Below are 18,441 nucleotides of genomic sequence, written 5' to 3'. Positions count from 1 at the left end.
GTTACAGCTGTGCTTTTATTTTGTTTGTTTTATTCGGTTGTTGCCTAACACAAAACACTCTGACATTTTCAGTCACATCCCACTAAGATAAACAACGAACATATGTCATGAATTCCAGCAGAAATGATTCCCAAGTGGGGCAGCAGCAAGGTTTGAAGTGGGAGTGCGAGAGGCTCTCCCGAATTGTTTGCTGGATGTTTGAAATGAGCTCTTCCCGTGGTTATGCATCAGGAACCGAGGGCAGGTGGGAGGAAACCTCTCTGACAGCCTCACCCCTGCAGAACTTGATGTGTTTTTCCACCTCCCATCCATAATCCTGCCTAATTGGATGGAAAACCTCCATGGCATTGAGCAGCTGCCTGACAACTGATGGATTAATGACACGGAAAAATGCAGGATCTATATCCAAGGATCTGCCCATATGTATCCACACATACTTACGGCTGGATGAACCTAAAACAGGGAAAAAGGAGGGAAAAAAAAGGGGGAAGAAGGGGGAAAAAGAAGGAAACCCAAGAGAGACCCCATCGCTCTTGTGAGGATTGGATGAATTTGATAAGAGGGAAAAAGAAGGGAAAAAAATGGGGGGAAAGGAATCCCAGGAGAGACTCTGCCACTCTTGGGAAGCTCAATGAAGTCCCTGCAGCAGCTGGGACACAGGGAATGCTGCCTGGCTCAGCCAACCCTTGCATTTATCCATTGAAAGCAATTAAGGCACTTCCCCAAATCCTGCTGGAATTAGTGGGATCAGATATGACTCCAACAATGTCTCCATACATCACAGCCAACAAAGCCCTCATGAAAACATTCAACTCCAGCCTCATTCACAGCTTTTTCCCCAAGGAATTCCTCACTGGAGAGCTCTGCAGCTCTGGGCTGGTGCAGCTGCTCTGTGACAGCCAAGAGGATTCCAGTGAGTGCCCAGAGAGGGCACAGGGAGGACAATCACAACTGCCACCACCAGAGCAGCAGCTCCAGGTTTGGCTGCTCACAAAATCCCAGAACAGCTGGAAGGAACCTCTGGAGATTATCCAGTCACCCTTTGGAGCAGGTGACACAGGAACATGCCCATGTGGGTTTGGGATGTGTCCAGAGATGGAGACTCCACACCCTCCCTGGGAAGCTGTTCCAGGGCTGTGCCCCCTCCATGGAAAGAAGTTCTTCCTTGTGCTGAGGTGGGACTCCTTGTGTTGTAGTTTATTGGCATTGCACCTTGTCCTGGAGCCTGCCACTACCCTCTGACACCCTTTGGAGATATTTGTATGGATTATGAGATCCCCAGACAGAAAACCAAGCTTATTCATCCCAAAATCTGCAGGAGGAGGATCCTTGTGGAGGCAAGGGCAGGACATGACGGGGGCTCAGGTGGATCTGATCCAGTTCCACAACAATTCCTCCACTTGGAGCGACCAGATGGGCCTGGAGCACGTGCTGAGCCTGCAGAACCTCCCTGGCTGAGGGTTTACCCACTGAAATCAAAGCTGAGCTGCAAATCCGCCAGCAGGGAGACAATGGAGCCTCTCATGCTGCGAGGAGGGAGCAGCAGCTTCCAGAGGAGCCCGGCATTTCCAGCGCTCGGTGCAGCTCAGCTGCACTCACGGCTCAGCTGCAGCCACATTCCTGCCCCTCTGGAACATCTGTTCTCCTCTCATTAGTGCTGGCCCTGTTTTGTAACACAAGTAACTCTGTGAGATTCCTGAAGCTCAGTGTGTGACCTGGGGCGTTCCGAAAAGCCCCGGCTCTCAGGAGTGGAATTCAGATGGAATCACCAGCCACTTCCAATAACGGCCCTGGCGGCTCAAAGTGCAGCTGGAAAAGGAGCTGAGCTCTGGTCAAGTTTGAGCACAGCCCCTGGGAGCTCAGAACCCACCCACAAGTGCAGTCAGGGCAAGTGTCTGGAAGTGCCACCGAGGTGACAATGACCAGAGAATTCCTTCTCATCCTCAGCAACTCCAGATCTCCCAGTGGCCACCCCATGGCCTCGTCCCAACCAGGGAAGGACAAACACCCCCAGAGCAGCTCCAGGGATGGACCAGATCAGCAGCACCTCATCACAGCTTTGTAAACTTCCAAATAATGAAGCAGAGCTCCTGCTGGAACGATCCAGATCCCAACTGGAAGGGCTGCTGAAGAAGCCAGGGGGCAAAGGGAGGTTGTGGATGGAGTCAGGACACACCAGCCATTATTCCACTGTGATCCCTGAGAGCCAGGGTAATTCCTCACCCTGGATATCACACAACTGGGCTTGGGCCTCTCCCGGCTTTTCCTATTTAACAACCAACAGGGACAGCAACACAGCAGAGCTCAGGGAGCAATTCTGGACTTCAGCACAATCACAGAATCATGAAAAAGTTTTGGTTGGAAGAGATCTTAAAGGTCTTCCCATTCTACCCCCTGCCATGGGCAGGGCCAACTTCCACTATCTCAGGTTGTACCAAGCTCTGTCCATCCTGGCCCTGGACACTTCCAGGAGCACCCACAGCTTCTCTGCACAAACCTGTGCCAGGGCTGGAACAGAGCTGGAACCAGCACCTAGACACCACTCTGGGTTTTTAGGGACAAGACCAAAACAAATCCCTGTTATCATAAGCCTGGGAATAACACAGAGATAAGGATATGTAAATAAGCTGCAGCCTTAATTTTATCACAGTAGTAACAAACACTGACCGCAACATCCCAGGAAAGGGATGAGTTTTCCCCCAAATATTAAAACATCACATTATTCCAAATTTCTCCCATTTAGATGGAAATCACAGAGAAATTCTGAGGGAAATCAGTAAGAACAAACACTTTGTGGTGAGCCTTTCCTTCTGGGACAGTCTCCTGTGCTCCAGGATCCAGGAAATGTCCAGTATTTACTGCGTGCTCATCACCATGGTTTCGGAGCACAATAAGGCTCTATCGCCCTGCATCCATCTGTGTTTCTGGGAATGCTGGGGCTTTGGGAATTGCAGGGGCCAACACAAAGGCACCCATTGTTCTGGAGGCAGAGGGACGAACCTGCCCTTTCCACAGGAGAGGAAGCCAGCAGGAAAAGTTGCTATTGTGAGCTGGATATTAAAAAAAACGTGGAAAAAAAGTCCAATTGCATCGTCAGCGCTGCCGGGTTGGGAAAGGGGCAAGGCTGGGACAGGGCACCTGTGGGATTGGGGGCTGCCCTGGGGGAGCCGGGCACCCCCACACAGACTGGCATCAGCTACCTGCTAAACCATCCCAAAAACATCCAAAATCCATCCTAAATGCACCCTAAAAGCCAGGCTGGCATCAGATGCCTACTAAACCACCCAGAAACCATCCTAAATCCATCCTAAAAGCCAGGCTGGCATCAGCTACTTCCTAAACCACCCAGAAACCATCCTAAATCCATCCTAAAAGCCAGGCTGGTATCAGCTGCCTACTAAATCACCCAGAAACCATCCTAAATCCATCCTAAAAGCCAGGCTGGTATCAGCTACTTGCTAAACCACCCAGAAACCATCCTAAATCCATCCTAAAAGCCAGGCTGGCATCAGCTGCCTACTAAATCACCCAGAAACCATCCTAAATCCATCCTAAAAGCCAGGCTGGCATCAGCTACTTGCTAAACCATCCAGAAAGCATCCAAATTCTACCCTAAACCCACCCTAAAATCACTCTAAAAGCCAGGCTCTGGCATGAGCTACCTGCTAAACCATCCAAAACCCACCCTAAAACCACTGTAAGACAATTCCAAACCTATTCAAAACCAACTTTAAAACCATCTTAAAACCACAGTGAAATCACTCTAAAACCACCAAGCAAATCTTAAGAGGGTGAAACTGGACCCAGGTGGCTGGAGCATCACTTCCAAAGCTCCAGGTAGGAGGAGGGATGGGGAAGAGCTTTAAATCCCCCAGAATTTAATTTTCCTTTCAACCCAAAGCCATTTGCAGTGCTGGAATTCTCCTCCAGGACTTTCCTCGGCAGGAAGAACTGCCAAAGTAGTAGAAACCAAATTGTTGTCAGCTTAAGGCCAGCCATCTGCTCAGCCTCTTCCCAGCTGCCATGCTCCCAATCAAAGCCTGGAGAACAATCCCTGATGTTTCTCACCAAGCTCAATATGAAAAAAATCTAGGAAGGAAAAAAAAAAAACCCAAAAAAAACAACAAACCAACAACCCTAAACCCAAAATGCAAAAAAACCCAGAAACCAGGAAAGCAGCCCGGCAGGGATCTAACTGGGAACAGAGATGAAAGTAGGAGAAAAAGAAACTATTTTATTTGTTTAAAACAATGTTTTTTAAGGAGTCCTATTGACATCTGCTTTGTAAATGCTCTGTCATTATTTATAACCTCCAGAGCACGGAATTGTCTCTGGAGTTACAACCATGCTACTCCCAGATTTTGGCTTTGTTAGCAAAGAGCCAGCAGCATTTTTACTGGCACTCTGGGAATAGAGATCTAACATTTCATACCCAGTTTATTTAAAAGTGGACTAATTTAACATCCTTGATGGTTCCTTTTAGCACAACTGTTGCTAATTAGCAGCTCCAGAATGATTTGTTCATCTGGGAGCAGCAGCAGTTCCACAGCAGCATAAATACACCAGGGCAAAAGGGAAGGAGGGGGGAAAGGAGAAAATAGGGAAGAGGCATTGGAGAAGGGCAGGTTTTGGAGAATTAAAGGAAAAGAAGCAACAGGTGGAGATGGGAACAGTGAGGAGAAAAGAGCCAAAAAAAAATAGAGTGCAAAGGGATAATCCTGGGCCTTGAGAAGCTGGGAAAATTGGTGGCAGTTTTCAAAGCTGTGCAAAAGTTGGTTCTGGTGGCATGGACTGGAAAGTGGCTTCAGGATGATGATCCCAGGACTGGTTCAGGCACCAGCCCCCAGAGTTCCCATGGGATGCCCCAGGGCTGAAGGGATTCAGGAACAAGGAGAGGGACCTTGGCCAGGACACGACCTCGGCTGCTTTAAGTGGCCCCAGGGCACTGTGGGTGCAGGGCCACAACCCAAAATTAAGCAAACCCAACCATAAAACATGTCAGGGGTCAGAAGGCTGAAACCAGAGTCTTTCAAGGAGGAGCCCCTGAAATTCCAGAGTCCTGTTGGAGAGTGACAGGATCCCACTGATGGCTTTGCACACAATTTTCGTTGGATTTTTGAACAAAGAGGCACCAAAGCAGCTTTGTTGCTCCCATGTCCCATCCCTGTGGCTCCATGCCCTGGGCACAGCCAGGACCATCACCCTCCCCTGGCTGCACAGAACCAGCTCTGCCCTGTCCCAAAATCACCTCTTTCACAGCAAAAGGCTTGAAAGGAAATCCTCCAAAAAGAAAAAGCTTTTGGGAAAGGAACCACGTTCTCCCTGATGTTTAGAAATCATCAAAGCCAGCCTGTTGCTGGTACCAGGATGAGCAGGACTGGAGGAGCTGGGAAGGGTCGGAGCAGCCTCCCTCCAGCCCCAGCCTCCATGCTCAGATCACTTTGGTCTTTCCCTGCATGTGTAAAAGCACTTGAAAGTTCATAAAATTAATTCCAGACAAATATTAGCGAGGCATCAAGTGGAAAGCACATCTCCTGCCTTCTGGGAATTTATAGTTCAGCCACTTTTATCTTCGGGAGGCTCTTTGGAGATCAAAGTATTGATCAACTTTCCTTTTGCAAAACTCAAGAAGAAAACGGTGTTATCAGGACCATGACATGATTTTATTTATTAGTTTAATGATTCATTGCCCTGCTCTGACAGCAAGATTCCTTCACAAAGGTCTAAAACAAACAGCCTGAGCTCCCCAAGGCTGTGGCTCTGTTTGTTTCTCGATTTTATGGTTGTTACAAGGTCAAGCCCTACCCTGACAGCTCCCACTTGTTAAGTGCAGCTCTAAAACCACCACAGCCAAACATGGGGCAACCACTTGCCAAAGCCAGAGGGACACAACCTGTCACTCTGGCAGTTTTTCCCATCTCCACCACATGTAGGGTCAAAATCTAATTTTCAAAAAGAGACAGGTAAGAACCACAGGATCAGTGGGGCTGGGAAAGGTCTCTGAGACCACCAAGTCCAACCTGTGACTGACACTAGCCCAGAGTGCCATGTCTGGGTGTTTTTTGGACACCTCCAGGGATGGGCACTCCAGCACCTCCCTGGGCAGCCCCTTCCAGTGCCTGACCACTGGAAATTCCTCCTGATGTCCAACCTGACCCTCCCCTGCCACAGCTTGGAGCCATTCCCTCTTGTCCTGTCCCTGACAGGAGCCCCACATGTCCCAGCTGCTCCTTCCTGTGAGGGAGCTCTGCAGAGCCAGAAGGTCCCCCCTGAGCCTCCTTTTCTTCAGGCTGAGCCACCCCCAGCTGTTCTAGACCCTTCCCCAGCTCCACTCCCCTCCCAGGACTGGATAAAGGTGGAAGTGCTCTGCATTTCTGGAGTGACTCAACTCTGAGCATCCAGGGAACATCAGGGAAATCAGGGAAAGGAATGCCAGTCATGAAAGGACAACACTGGGCACAAGGGTGATGGGCAAAACCCTCCTTAGACACCAACTCTATCTCTCCTCAGCAGCTCTCTGCACATCTGGCAAGGCAGAGGCAGCCTGAGGGATGAAGTTAATCCCTCCCAACATCTGCCAGCAGTGCTCCATCAACTCCGCTCGCCTCCAGTGGGAACTTGCTACTACACAAGCAACTGGTGAAGACACTGGGATAGATTTCAAGGAGACTGGGAAAAGGACCGGGATGCTGCCTGAGCCATCTGAGCACCAGAGCGACACCAGCTCCAAAACTGAGGGCCCACACGAGGCTGGAATCACTCAGAGAGTCTGCATCAAATGCATCAGACTTGTCAGCATTCTGGGCAAGAGGAATCCAGGGAGTTTCACCAAGTTCCTTCTTGGAGCAGAGCCACAGGGAAATGCTTCTCCACTGTGAAACTGCAAAGGTTTCAGAGGAGCTGGGAAACTCACAGGGCTGGACTGGAAAACTGATGGTGATAACGGAGTAAGGACTTGGGCACAGAACCTTTCCAGAATCCAGTCCTTTCTCAGCTCCTACAAAAGGGAATCTGTTCTTTCCTGCAATATGAAAGCATGAGAGCTCTTCCAGGAGCTCATGCTCCTGTCTTTGTGTCATGACAATCATGGAAAGCCAGGACTGGAAATCAAATGCCTCACAAAGAAATCAGGAACCTTTGCGCTCTTTAATCCAAGCTTTTTACAGCTTTGCCGTCCCTTCACACGAGCTTTGGCCCCACCTGAGACTCCATAGCAACTCAAAACCCCCTTAAAGCAGTCACCAGTTTGGGATGCAGATGTTCCCAGCTGTTTGTTGGATTGTGAAAAGCTCCTTGATAATTTTAAGCAGAGTTGGGTGTGCAGGACAACAAATAAGGACAAAAATTACAAATTAAAGCCTTAAACAAGCACAGTTCTAGGAGTCAAGGATGGAATTCCTAAGCAGCATTAATTCACAAAAGACCTACAGCTGCAGAAATCAGAACTCCTGGAATTCCTCATCTGGGAAGGGACCAAAATCAGTGGGAAACTGAGCAGGACTCACCGTCGGGCCCTTCGCTGCCTTTACTCCTTTTATTCCGACGGACGCGCCTCCCTTCTTCTCCAACGTGCAGCTTCTCCTCGGGGTGGAAGAAGTTCAGCAAGGCCAGCTGTAAGGAGAGGGACAAGTTTAAGCATCTCTGCATCTCAGCCAAGCTGAAAGATTGGAGCCTAAATGCCAAATCCTTTCCAGCAGGGATGAGCAGGAGAGACGAGGAGGACACGAGACGTCTGCTCACAGATCTCAGCTCATCCAAGTGCCCTTGGAAGCAGTCTAGGACTTGGGAAAACTCCACCTGAGGGGTTTCAGCATGGAGAATCCTTCCTCCAGAGATGGGAGACAGCAGGCTGCAGGGAGACCTATGGCTGGAAATAATCAAACAACTCAAAGGCCGATGCGATAATTAATAATTTTTCTCTGCAAAACTTGCTCAATCCTGGATCTCCCTCTGCAGCATTACTCACTGCCAGTAAGTTTTGCCTCTCTCAACCTCTTCTCTGCAAGCCTCATTAGCTACTAAGATTCAAAGGTCTTCAGGGACCTTTAAATCCAACCCAATATACCACATAAATTAACACTTTAAACCTGCAGCAACATTTGTAACACGAGATTTGCCAGGAGGCAAAAATTTTATGTAGCGACCTCTTACTCAGAAAAAAATTACTGCTGCCTTAAAAGTCTTTAAAAGATGAACATCCCGACCCAGAAAATAGAATTTGGGGTTAGAAATCAGAATCCCAGCTACCCCCGGGTGTGGCAGCACATCCCCAGCGGCATTTTCCTGCTATTTCCACTTCATAAAAAAGGGAAGTCAAAGATCAATTAGGGACCAAACACCTTCTGTGTGTTACTGTATCCAACAGCCAGGGCTGCTCCGACCAGGATGGGGTTTTCTTGCTCAAGAAACCCGATCTGCTTATTTCAGCTGTAAATACACAGCAAAACAAAAACACAGCCCAAGACGAGAACCAGGGGGCTTCAAAAAGCAGCCCCAGAGGTTATCGAACCCATCATTGTTCTGAGAACAAAACCTGGGGCATCAAAAGCATCTTTGAAAGAGCAGAGAAGAACAAACACCTCCCCTGAATTGCCGGGCTCGTTAAGCTCCAGCCCATAAAAGTCCCTATCGAGAGCAATAATCGCAAAAGGCCCTTGGCTTTTCACAAGCCCCAGGGCTCTCACCTCCCCTCTCCCTCCCATTCCCGAGGTATTTCCCAAGCACAGCTCCCCTCCCAGCCTCAGCATCCCAGTCCTTCACTCAGATTTTACATCTGCATTTTGCTTCACTCCAACAAGCTCGGCTGCAGTCTCACAAATTGAAATGTTTGGAAACATTTTCGTTTCCAAAGGACAACCCCCAAAGCGTTTCTCAAATTCCCAAACCGTTGCTATTTCCTTCTGTCCCTGGGCAGGCAGGTTTGCAAAATTCCTGGGTGTTTGTCACTGCAATGATGTCGTGGCTGAAAGGACCCAGAAACGCTGTGGGGTGATGTGGGATCAGCTTCCCAAAGTCTCACTACTGGGCTTTTGAACATCCCTAAAAGGCAATGATGAGTAAAGCTTACCTGCCTGAGCAAGGCTTACAGGGTTGGATGGACAACTGAAGGCTGTCATTTACAACAAGGAATAAAGGGCGAGAACGATTCCCAAAGCACCACGTTCCCAAAGCTCCCACATCCCACTGCACTGCCCCAGGTGTGGAACACCGGAGCAGGATTCTGCTGCAGGCACCACCGGCACCTGTCCTGACACACCATAGCACAGCCAGGGATGAGAAAAAGTGATTTTCTCTTTAAACCCCTCATTTAACTCACGTTGAGACACTGCAGAACTAATTGAAGGAACAAACTGCATTATAATTTGGGTTAAAGTGTCAATGAAATCCTCAGTATGGCTTTGGAATGCTGTTATTGCCTGGACCATTACTGGATTTACAGAACAAGGTAATAGAGGCTCTAATAGAAATCGAGGCTGTTCCTCCAGGCTGAACCACCCCAGCTCCACTGCTCTGTTCCAGGTTTTACCCCGATGTCACTTGTGACTGACCACTCAGAAAAACACTAAATTTTGGCTAAAAGTAATCTGTCCATTAAACTCTGTATTTCTAGTCAGGAAGAGGAATGACAGTGAGGATGAATGACTGAATCACACCTTTTACTTAAAAAACAAACCCACAAAACCATGTTTTCCAGGAGCAGTGACACACCCCACCTGGGAATGGTCACCACCCCTGTGAGCAGAGAGGGGCTCATCCCCAGGGTGGACCTTCCACAGAGCTGTGAGTTATGCAAACACCAGCACTGACCCTCCCGTGACCGGCATGGAGGGCTCGGGGGTCCTGCTTGGGATGGAGGGAATGCTCAGATCCCCGGGAAGGTCAGGGGCAGGGAAAGGGTGACCAAGGCTCTTGCAGCCACCCAAGCTGCCAAAGGCCAAGTGGCTCTCAGGGGACTCAAGGGCCCCGTTGTTCCAGGGCTGCAGCTGCCCGAGCTCGGGGATGCTCGGCCATGAAGGGCCCGTCTGTGTCCAGCTGGGAGTTGCTTTTTCCATTCAGTACCCCCGAGACAGCAGTGATAAACTGGGGAGAAATTCCTCCCTGTCAGGCCCTGGCACAGGTTGCCCAGAGAAGCTGTGGTGCCCCTGGGACTCTGGAAGTGTCCAAGGCCAGGTTGGATGGGGCTTGGAACATCCTGGGATAGTGGAAGGTGTCCCTGCCCATGGAAAAGGGGTGGAATGAGATGAGATTTGAGGTCCCTTCCAGGCCAAACAATCCTGGGATTTCATCATTCTATGATAAAGTTTTAAAACCAATTTTCCTTGCTCCATAACAAACCCAAGACTTCCTGTTCGAGTGCATTTTTTCTCTTTTCAGGACAAGGGCTTTAAAATCCTCTTTTCTCAATCTGAATGTTAAATTTGGCCTTTGGTGGGGATTAATTTTTATGATGTTTAAGGTTTCTTCCTTCCTCTGCATCAACCCTGGGCTCATGGGGCACCCCGGCTGTGCCACCTTCTGGGGAATTCTAAAAGGAATTCTTACCTAGTCCATGAAACTCCTCTGAAACTCCTCGTCCTCAAAATCATGGAGAGCTGATTCTCTCAGCTCACTTTCAGAGCCAGAGAATTTTTCAGGAGTCAAGCACACACAGCTTTTTTGGAAGCAGGTATTTTCCCTGCACAGTCTAAACAATCCCCATTTCCCTCCTCCTCCAAGCTAAAGCCCTCAAATCACCCTTAATTTTAGAAACACCGTGGGTTTAATCAAGAGAATCACTATAGGATGCAAAAAGGTCAAAAAGCCAACACAGGAAAAATCCCAGGGGAAGGCATTCCTCAAAATAACCTGGGAAACAATAGCACAGGCACTGCTCGCTGGAGGGAATCGGATCTGCCTCGGTTTCTCTGGGCAAAATAAAGCAAAACAAAGGCACACAGAGCTGGTTTTCCCTGCAGAACCTGCCTGGGAACATTGGACAAAGCTGCTGGAGGATGGATGTCAAGAGAGCACAGGGGGAGCTGCCAAAATAACAGGGCCTCTCAAGCTCGTTTGTAGGATGGACATTTCACACTCCATACAAGTAAAGGATAAAGAAAGGTATTATCATTTTTCATAAAATAAATATTTGCCTTGTCATTCCAGGCCCTTGTCAAAAGTCTCTTGAAGAGCCACTGGACACTAAGGGAATGTATTTCCAATGGTCAAACAGCCTCAAAGGAAGAAAAGTGAAAAATATAAACCCACCCCATGCAATAATACACAAAGCATGGACTTTTCCTTAGGCTAAGTTGGTAAGAAGAACAAGTGTATTCTTCCTGCAGAAGGGAAAAACACCCAAACCTTCAGGTGTACAAGGCCTTGTGGGTGAAAAGTGAAAAAAACATAAAGATTTTCTGCCTCTAACAGCTCTCAATTCCTCCTGACAAAACAAGTCCAGCCAAAGATCTCATCCAGAAACCACAGCTCAATGTCTTAAAGCATCTCAGAAAATAAGCATGAACTCACCCTCTTGCACGAGTGTTTAACAGGATTGTTAAAGTCAAATTCCCTCTTCCTCTGCAGTCTGGGAGATCAGCAGTGTGAGGAGCATAAGAAGCAGCCCAGGCTCTGCAGCAGCATTCTCTGCAAGCAATATTGTTGTTTTTCTAGTGCTCTCTAGTTCAGCCTGTGGTTCAGAGGAGCAGCTACTTGAATATCAGCCCCATTGTCCTCCAGAGCTTTGCCTCTGGTCACACGTGGTGCACAAAATAAAAAGATCAAGCAGATAATTTATATTCCACCAGCTCAGAAAGAAGCTCGAGGAGTAGCTTTGCTTTATTGAAAAGAAACTCCATCCCACATATTTCAAGAATTGTTTTTGTCATCGTTTCTTGCTCCTCATAAAAATGCAAGGAGCAAACGAGGGAACAATTCCCATTTCAACGAGACAGAACTTTGACACCGTGTCTTGTCTGCAGGACAAGCCACAGCCCTGCCTGCCAAACTCGTGGAATGTCACCAATACCATGAGGGGAGGACCAGAGATGGAGAGAGCAGAGATGGTACAACCTCCACTGCCCACCTTCCTCCCCAAACCTGGTACTCCCAGTGGGAACCCTTGCCAGGGCTCTGGAGCAGGTTCCACACCACAACAAACCCCTGCCCTCAGCTTTTCCTGTGTGAAGCTCCAGTTTGGTTCCCACCTTCAAGATGCCCAGAACTCCTCTGGTCCCTGTTGCTTCATCTATTCCCTCCAAACTCCAGCCACATTCCTGCTCTTTCCAGCTATTCATCCTGAAGCCCAAGATCCCAGAGGCACAATCCTTCACCCTGGAGTTTGACACAAAATCCCAACTCTCCCTCATTCCAATCTGCACTCAGGATCCTCACTGGTTTTCAGACACAACAGGGATCTTCAAAAGCATTTTCCACCCAAAGCTGTTCTATAATCCCAAAACACCAGCGATGCAGGGAATGGGTTGGACTCGATGATCTTGAAGGTCTCTTGCTACCTTGTGATTCTGTGCTAAGGAGTTTATCCAGACAGAATAAGCTGGGAGGAGGGATTGAGCTCTGGCCGGGCAGGAGCTGTAACAGAAGAGCCAACACTCCTGAGGAGCTTCACAAAAATGACAGCCAAGGAGTCAAGGGAGTATTTGACCACAAGAACACAGAAATGACCTTGGACTTGGAGATGGACCATGGAATGCCATGGCCTGGGGGCACAGCACCTGCCAGCAGGCAGGAACTCCCATCCCAGCACATCTACACCCTGAATATGCCGCCAGTGCTTCTGGAACAGGATTTGAGATGCTGCCAACATGCTGAGCACTGGGTCAAAATCCTCTCCCAAGGACTGTGCAGTCTCAGTTTGGAGAAGGCCAGGGAATGACACTCTGGGTCTTCCAAGCACGCCAGTAACAGATACCAACTGGAGACCAATGGAGAGGAGGGAGCAGGCTTTCCCAGGACTTACTGGTATTTTACATTCGGTACCCAGGAAAGCCAAGGTGTTTTGCAGGACAGAACCCTAAATCCAACTGCCAGTTCTCAACCCGAGCCAAAGTGATGGACAGGGAATTCATTGCTATCAGAACAATTAAAACACCTTATAAACTTCCCTTCAGATCCAAAACTTTCCCTCTCTCTTCCTCCTTTCCATGTGGAACTGGGCTGTAAGCAGACCTATGACAGCAGAATCACACCCTGCAACTCCAAGTCCAAACAGGAATTTCCTCCTTTCCTCTAATCCAAACCTTCCTCAGCTCAAACTCAGCTTAGCTCAGTAAGCAACATCCCAAATACTTACATTTCCACCACTGACCCAGTTGAACACACCACTTGATTTTTAGTTTCAATCAGCTCAGGGAACCTGGAGCAAATGCAGGCAAACCTGGCAGGTAAGGACACGGCAGAGGGGCAGGCAGGTGGATTTGCTCCTGGTGGGAGGAGTGAAGTGCAACTTTGGAAAAGGAAGGTTCCAGCATTCCTTCAGACAGAGAGGATAACCTATGGAGCCCTCAGAAACACTTTCTGCCCAAAACCTTCACAGAAAATTGGTTTCAGCACAAAATGGAACCAGGTCCACAGTCCAAATCCCTGGATTCCACACACCCCACAACTTTCCCTGACTGTAGGAGCAGCTCAATCACTAAATTTGACCCCAAACCAGCACCACTTCAAGCCTAGAAGGCCATGATTTGTTAAACAAGGCTGTTTATCCATGCACTTGTCTAAGACACCCTTCCCTGGAGCTGCCCTGTGCTGGAGGGGACCTGGTGGCTCCCACAAGGACTTTGATGGGGGGACAATGCCATGGAGGTGGACATGGCTCCAGCTGAGCAACAGCTCAAGCTTCCCATTCCTTACACCTGCTGGCACTGCAGGGAAAGCTCAAACACAACCCAGATGTGAGCAGAACAAGGTCAAAGCTGAGTTTAACACTGCACATGAAGACACCTGCAGTGAATTTTTTACTGGTAGCAGGAATAAGAGATTCCTGCTGCAGGCTCCGGGTCCGGCACAGCAGAGCCAGGGGAAGTTCCTCGCTGGGAACAGGCTGGTTAAATGCTGAGAGGGATCAATGTCAGTAAGGTAGGGAACTTAAATCAGTTCCTTTTGCCTCCCAAGGAAATCAAATTTAGCTGTGAAGCAGCGCCAGGCAGGGATCTGCTGTCTATTAGCAGGAATTCTCAGTTTTTCACATTTTAATTAGCTTTTGTAGCCCTTTGCAGGCCAATTTTCAGCCAGCTGGGCTACGCCCCCCTCCAGATGGAGGTCATGGGTTCTTCTCCTTCATTCCAGCAGCAATTCCTTCCTTATTTGAGCAGTTATATTCCCAAAATATTAATACATTTTACAAAACACAGCACACACTTGCTCTGGGGGAATGCAACCCTCAGCACTTCCTTACCAGCCATAGTTCCTCTTCCATCCTCCAGATGCACCATTGCTCTTGCTCCTCATGACCTGAAGCTTCTCCAGCATATCCAGAACAACATGAGGTCAATAGCACAATCTTCCTCAGGCCAGAATCCCTCTTAAAAATATTCCCCAAACCAGGAGCTGCTCCAACAAAGAGCTTCATGCCCCTGCTGCTTCCCTTGCAGCACCTCTGTTCCCTGCAAAATGAAGAACTGGGCTCTCTCCAGCCTGAAATCACCCTTGGGGCTCCTCCTTAAGAGAAAAACTCCTTTTGCCAGGTCTGAAAACACTTTCAGGAATATCTGGAAGGTCCTGCTAGTCATGGCAGGAACAATGACCTCAGCTGCTTCCACAACCAACACAACATGGACCATAACATGCACAGGGACCATTCCCAGAGGACACTCTGGATCACCTCCACTGAAGGTGTTTTTTGCCACTCAAGTCCTTCAACTCCCACCAATTCCAGACATTTCTCAAGAGACAGGAGCATTGACATCCCAACGTCAGGGAAGAGCAGCTGATTCAATGAACAGTCCCCTTTTTGAACCCATCTCCAAAGCAGATAAACACTCCAGGTGGCCAAGCCACCTCTTCCTGCAGGAGGTGACCAACCAGATCTTGCTCTGGAGTTTTCCACTGGGAATGTGGCCGAAGGATCCAAATGTATGGCATTTTACAGTTCTTTGGTATTTGGCCTTTTATCTCCATTCTACATAACCCCATTGCCTGGAGTGGGACCCGCTGCAGCAAAGAATTGGTATGGATTCCCTCATGGATATGGATCCATATGGGAGAAAGTTACAGGAGAACATCTGTCAGACACTGGAGCTGATGCACTTCATTCTGCCCTTGCTCTCAGACAAACCCTCCTATTGGGTTTTTGGGGGGGGGAATATTAAAAAATCTTCATAAATTTAAATATCTCTGCCGTTCAGATAATTGAGCTGTTTAAGGAAGTATCCAAGGCCCGGTTGGGTGGGGCTTGGAACATCCTGGGATAGTGGAAGGTGTCCCTGTCCATGGAAAAGGGGTGGAATGAGATGAGATTTGAGGTCCCTTCCAGGTCAAACCATCCTGGGATTTCATCATTCTATGATAAAGTTTTAAAACCATTTTCCCTTGCTCCATAACAAACCCAAGACTTCCTATCCAAGTGCAATTTTTCCCTTTTCAGCAGAAGGACTTTAAAATCCTCTTTTCTCAATCTGAATGTTAAATTTGGCCTTTGGTGGGGATTAATTTTTATGACGTTTTATTGGAAGAAGAACGGAAGGGAAAGAAACAGGAGGAGGGAATCAAGTAGTCCAAATTGAATTGAATTAAAATGAAAACAAGTCTGCTGAAAATGTAACACCCACAAAATAATGCATCCATGAAACAGTGTGGATAAACAGCCCACTGCAGCAACTGGGAAATAATCCAGGCATTACCCAGCCGTCCACATCAAGGGTGAAGGTTTTAATGGCAATTCCCACACCTGCAGGGATGCCTGGAATTGTGGTGGGAGACAGTGACTGCCTGGTTAATTCTATACAATAATCTGCTCAAATAAATTACGCTCTGTTGCCTAATTAATCAGATCCCCTGCAATTAACGTCAAGGAGCCAATGACCTCATGCAGACAGGATTAAGAGCTCTGCAAGGCTCCGTTCCGGGCACAGCCATGGGAACAAGTCCCCGCAAGGCAGGGCTGGGTGCAGTGCCAGAGATGCTCCTTCATGCAGGAATTGCAAAACTCCACATCCTACAGGGGCTCCCTAGAAGCCAAATGGACATGGCATGGGAATGGGGGGAATAGGGAATGTCCCCTCGCGCTCTGGGTCCAGGGAGAACCAAGGGGCTTCTCAGCACGTGGCACTGCCTCCAGATAAACGTCCTGCTTCCCAAAAATTGGATTATAGAAACGTGGAATGGTTGGGCTTGAAGGGACCTTCAAGAACATTTGGCCCACTCCTCTGCCATGGACAGGGACATCTTCCACTAGTCTAGGTTGCTCCAAGCCTCATCCAACCAAGCCTTGAATATTTGTAGGATTGAGGTATCCACCTCCACTCCAGGCACCCTGTGCCAGTGGTGGTAAAAACCACTCTTATTGTAAAAAACCTCAAATTCTACTGCTGTTTAGTCCCCTCCTTGCCTGGCTTCCCCTGCCTGTGTGAGCTCAGCAGCAGGAATTGTCTCCTCTGGAAGTGAGGACACGTGGAGCAGCTCCCACAGCCATGGCACCCACCAAAACCACCAGCATGAGGGGAAAAGAACACCCCAGCACCTCTGGGATGGATCCTTCCAGAAGCAAACCTGTGGCACCCTGGCCCACCTGCCAGCTGGGCCATCTCCTCATCCTTGGAATGTGCTCTGAGACATGTGAGCAGCTGAGGGAGTCAGAGGAGGTGGCTCCATGGAGCGCCTGGAGCGGTGCCATGGGATTGACCAGGCTGGCCCTACCCCACCATGGCCTGTGCACTGGGACAGCACAGCCCTGAGCTACGACGGATGAGCTGAATCAGAAACGCCACGATGTGCTGTGGAAACTCTGGGAAGAGGAGCTGGGAGGAGCTCAGGAATGCGAGCTTTCCAAGCCGCTATCTCACAGCCGGTCCCAGCACCGTGCGCACCCCCGGCCGCCTCCAGGCCCAGCTCTGGGGCCACCAAACCCAGCTCCACTTGCTGCTGCGAGCACCAGACAGTTCCTAATCACAACAACATTCCCCACTCGCTCTCCACATGGCAACAGCGCCGTTTTCCATCCAAACAACCCATCCCAAGCCCCACGGCCCGGCCAGCGAGCGCGAGCAGCTGGCACGGCACAAGCCAGCGGATCGCGAAGCCGCGCGCAGGAATTCCATCACCTTCCCAGCAAACAAACCTCAACCACGGCATTCCCGGCGCTCTGGCTGCGGGTGGGAGCCACGGCAGCCCCAGAGCAGAGGCAGAGGTGTGAGTTTGTGCAAGCCAAGCCTTTCTGAGCCTGGCTTTGAAGTGCAGAGACCAACGCACGTCTTCAAACAGCGCCCGAGGCTGCACAGCAGCATCGGCTCAGCGGCTCCCGCCATGCGCCGCAGCCCATCCAGATGTTTCCAGCCAGGCAGCCAGGCCAGCTGCTGCACAGCTGCCTCGTGTCGGGCTGGGGCAGCTCTTGGGAGGGAGCAGAGCTAGCTCAACATCCCCTATGACATGTTCTGACTCCGTGAGGCTGAAAGAAAAAGGTTTTGTGCTGGCTGAGTTGTTTGTCGAAAGGAGTTTAAGTAAGGAAAGTAGTAAAGGATTTAATATTTCAGCTCCTGGATGGTGCTCATGCCTCTGCAGCAGATGGTTCTCTATCCTGTGGTAAAACTGATGCACTGGGAGGTTAAAAGAACCCAGAAGGTTAAAAAAAAATGGAAGGTTAAAATAAAAAGGGGCCAGAAAAAGAATTTCATGGAAAGTTCTGTCTATACCCAGTGGCTAAAATGAGGCTTACTGACTTGGACTATTTGGAGCTAGCCAGCAGCTTCAGACCCTGGAAAAGAGACAATTCCTGCAGCAAAGGGTGGGGAATTCAAGACCATAGGATCCCACATTGGTTTGGGTTGGAGGGACCTTAAAGCCCATCATGTTCTACCCCTTGCCATGGGGACACCAGACCAGGCTGCTCCAAGCCCTGTCCAAGCTGGCCTTGGACACTCCCAGGGCTGGGGTGGCCACAGATTCTTTGGGTAACCTGTGCCAGGGCCTCACCACCCTCACAGCCAGGAATTCCTTCCCAATATCCCATCTATCCCTGCCCTCTGGCAGTGGGAAGCCATTCCTTGTCCTAGCACTCCAAAGTCACTCTCCAGTCTCCCACAAAACTCCAACACACAACTTGGGGTGACATATGAGCTGGGGGGCTGGAGGGGGGTCTCATCCAGGCACTCCTCACACTCACCAGTAACAGGAAATGCTGCTGTGGTGAAGGAAAATTAAGAAAACAACCCCCTCCTGCAGCCAGGGACTGTTTTCCTACTCCTCTGTGCAAGACAAGCAGTGACATCGCTTGGGGCTCAGCATAAGGAA

The 18,441-nt window shown here is 49.3% G+C and overlaps 1 protein-coding gene across 2 annotated transcripts in view; it reads right to left on the bottom strand.

Moving 5' to 3' along the window:
- EDA (ectodysplasin A) overlaps positions 1-18,441 on the bottom strand; it is a 60,814-nt gene that overhangs the window by 17,294 nt on the left and 25,079 nt on the right. For both annotated transcript variants that reach the window (XM_063170772.1, XM_063170773.1), the window contains exon 2: positions 7,506-7,611. In XM_063170772.1, coding sequence (XP_063026842.1) covers positions 7,506-7,611 — 106 coding nt within the window. The remainder of the gene's footprint in view (positions 1-7,505; positions 7,612-18,441) is intronic.

This window comes from Melospiza melodia, chromosome 16 (genome assembly GCF_035770615.1).
Source record: "Melospiza melodia melodia isolate bMelMel2 chromosome 16, bMelMel2.pri, whole genome shotgun sequence".
NCBI lineage: Eukaryota > Metazoa > Chordata > Aves > Passeriformes > Passerellidae > Melospiza > Melospiza melodia.
Note: the sequence above shows the minus strand (reverse complement) of the source record. Positions and strands in the feature narration are given on the sequence as shown.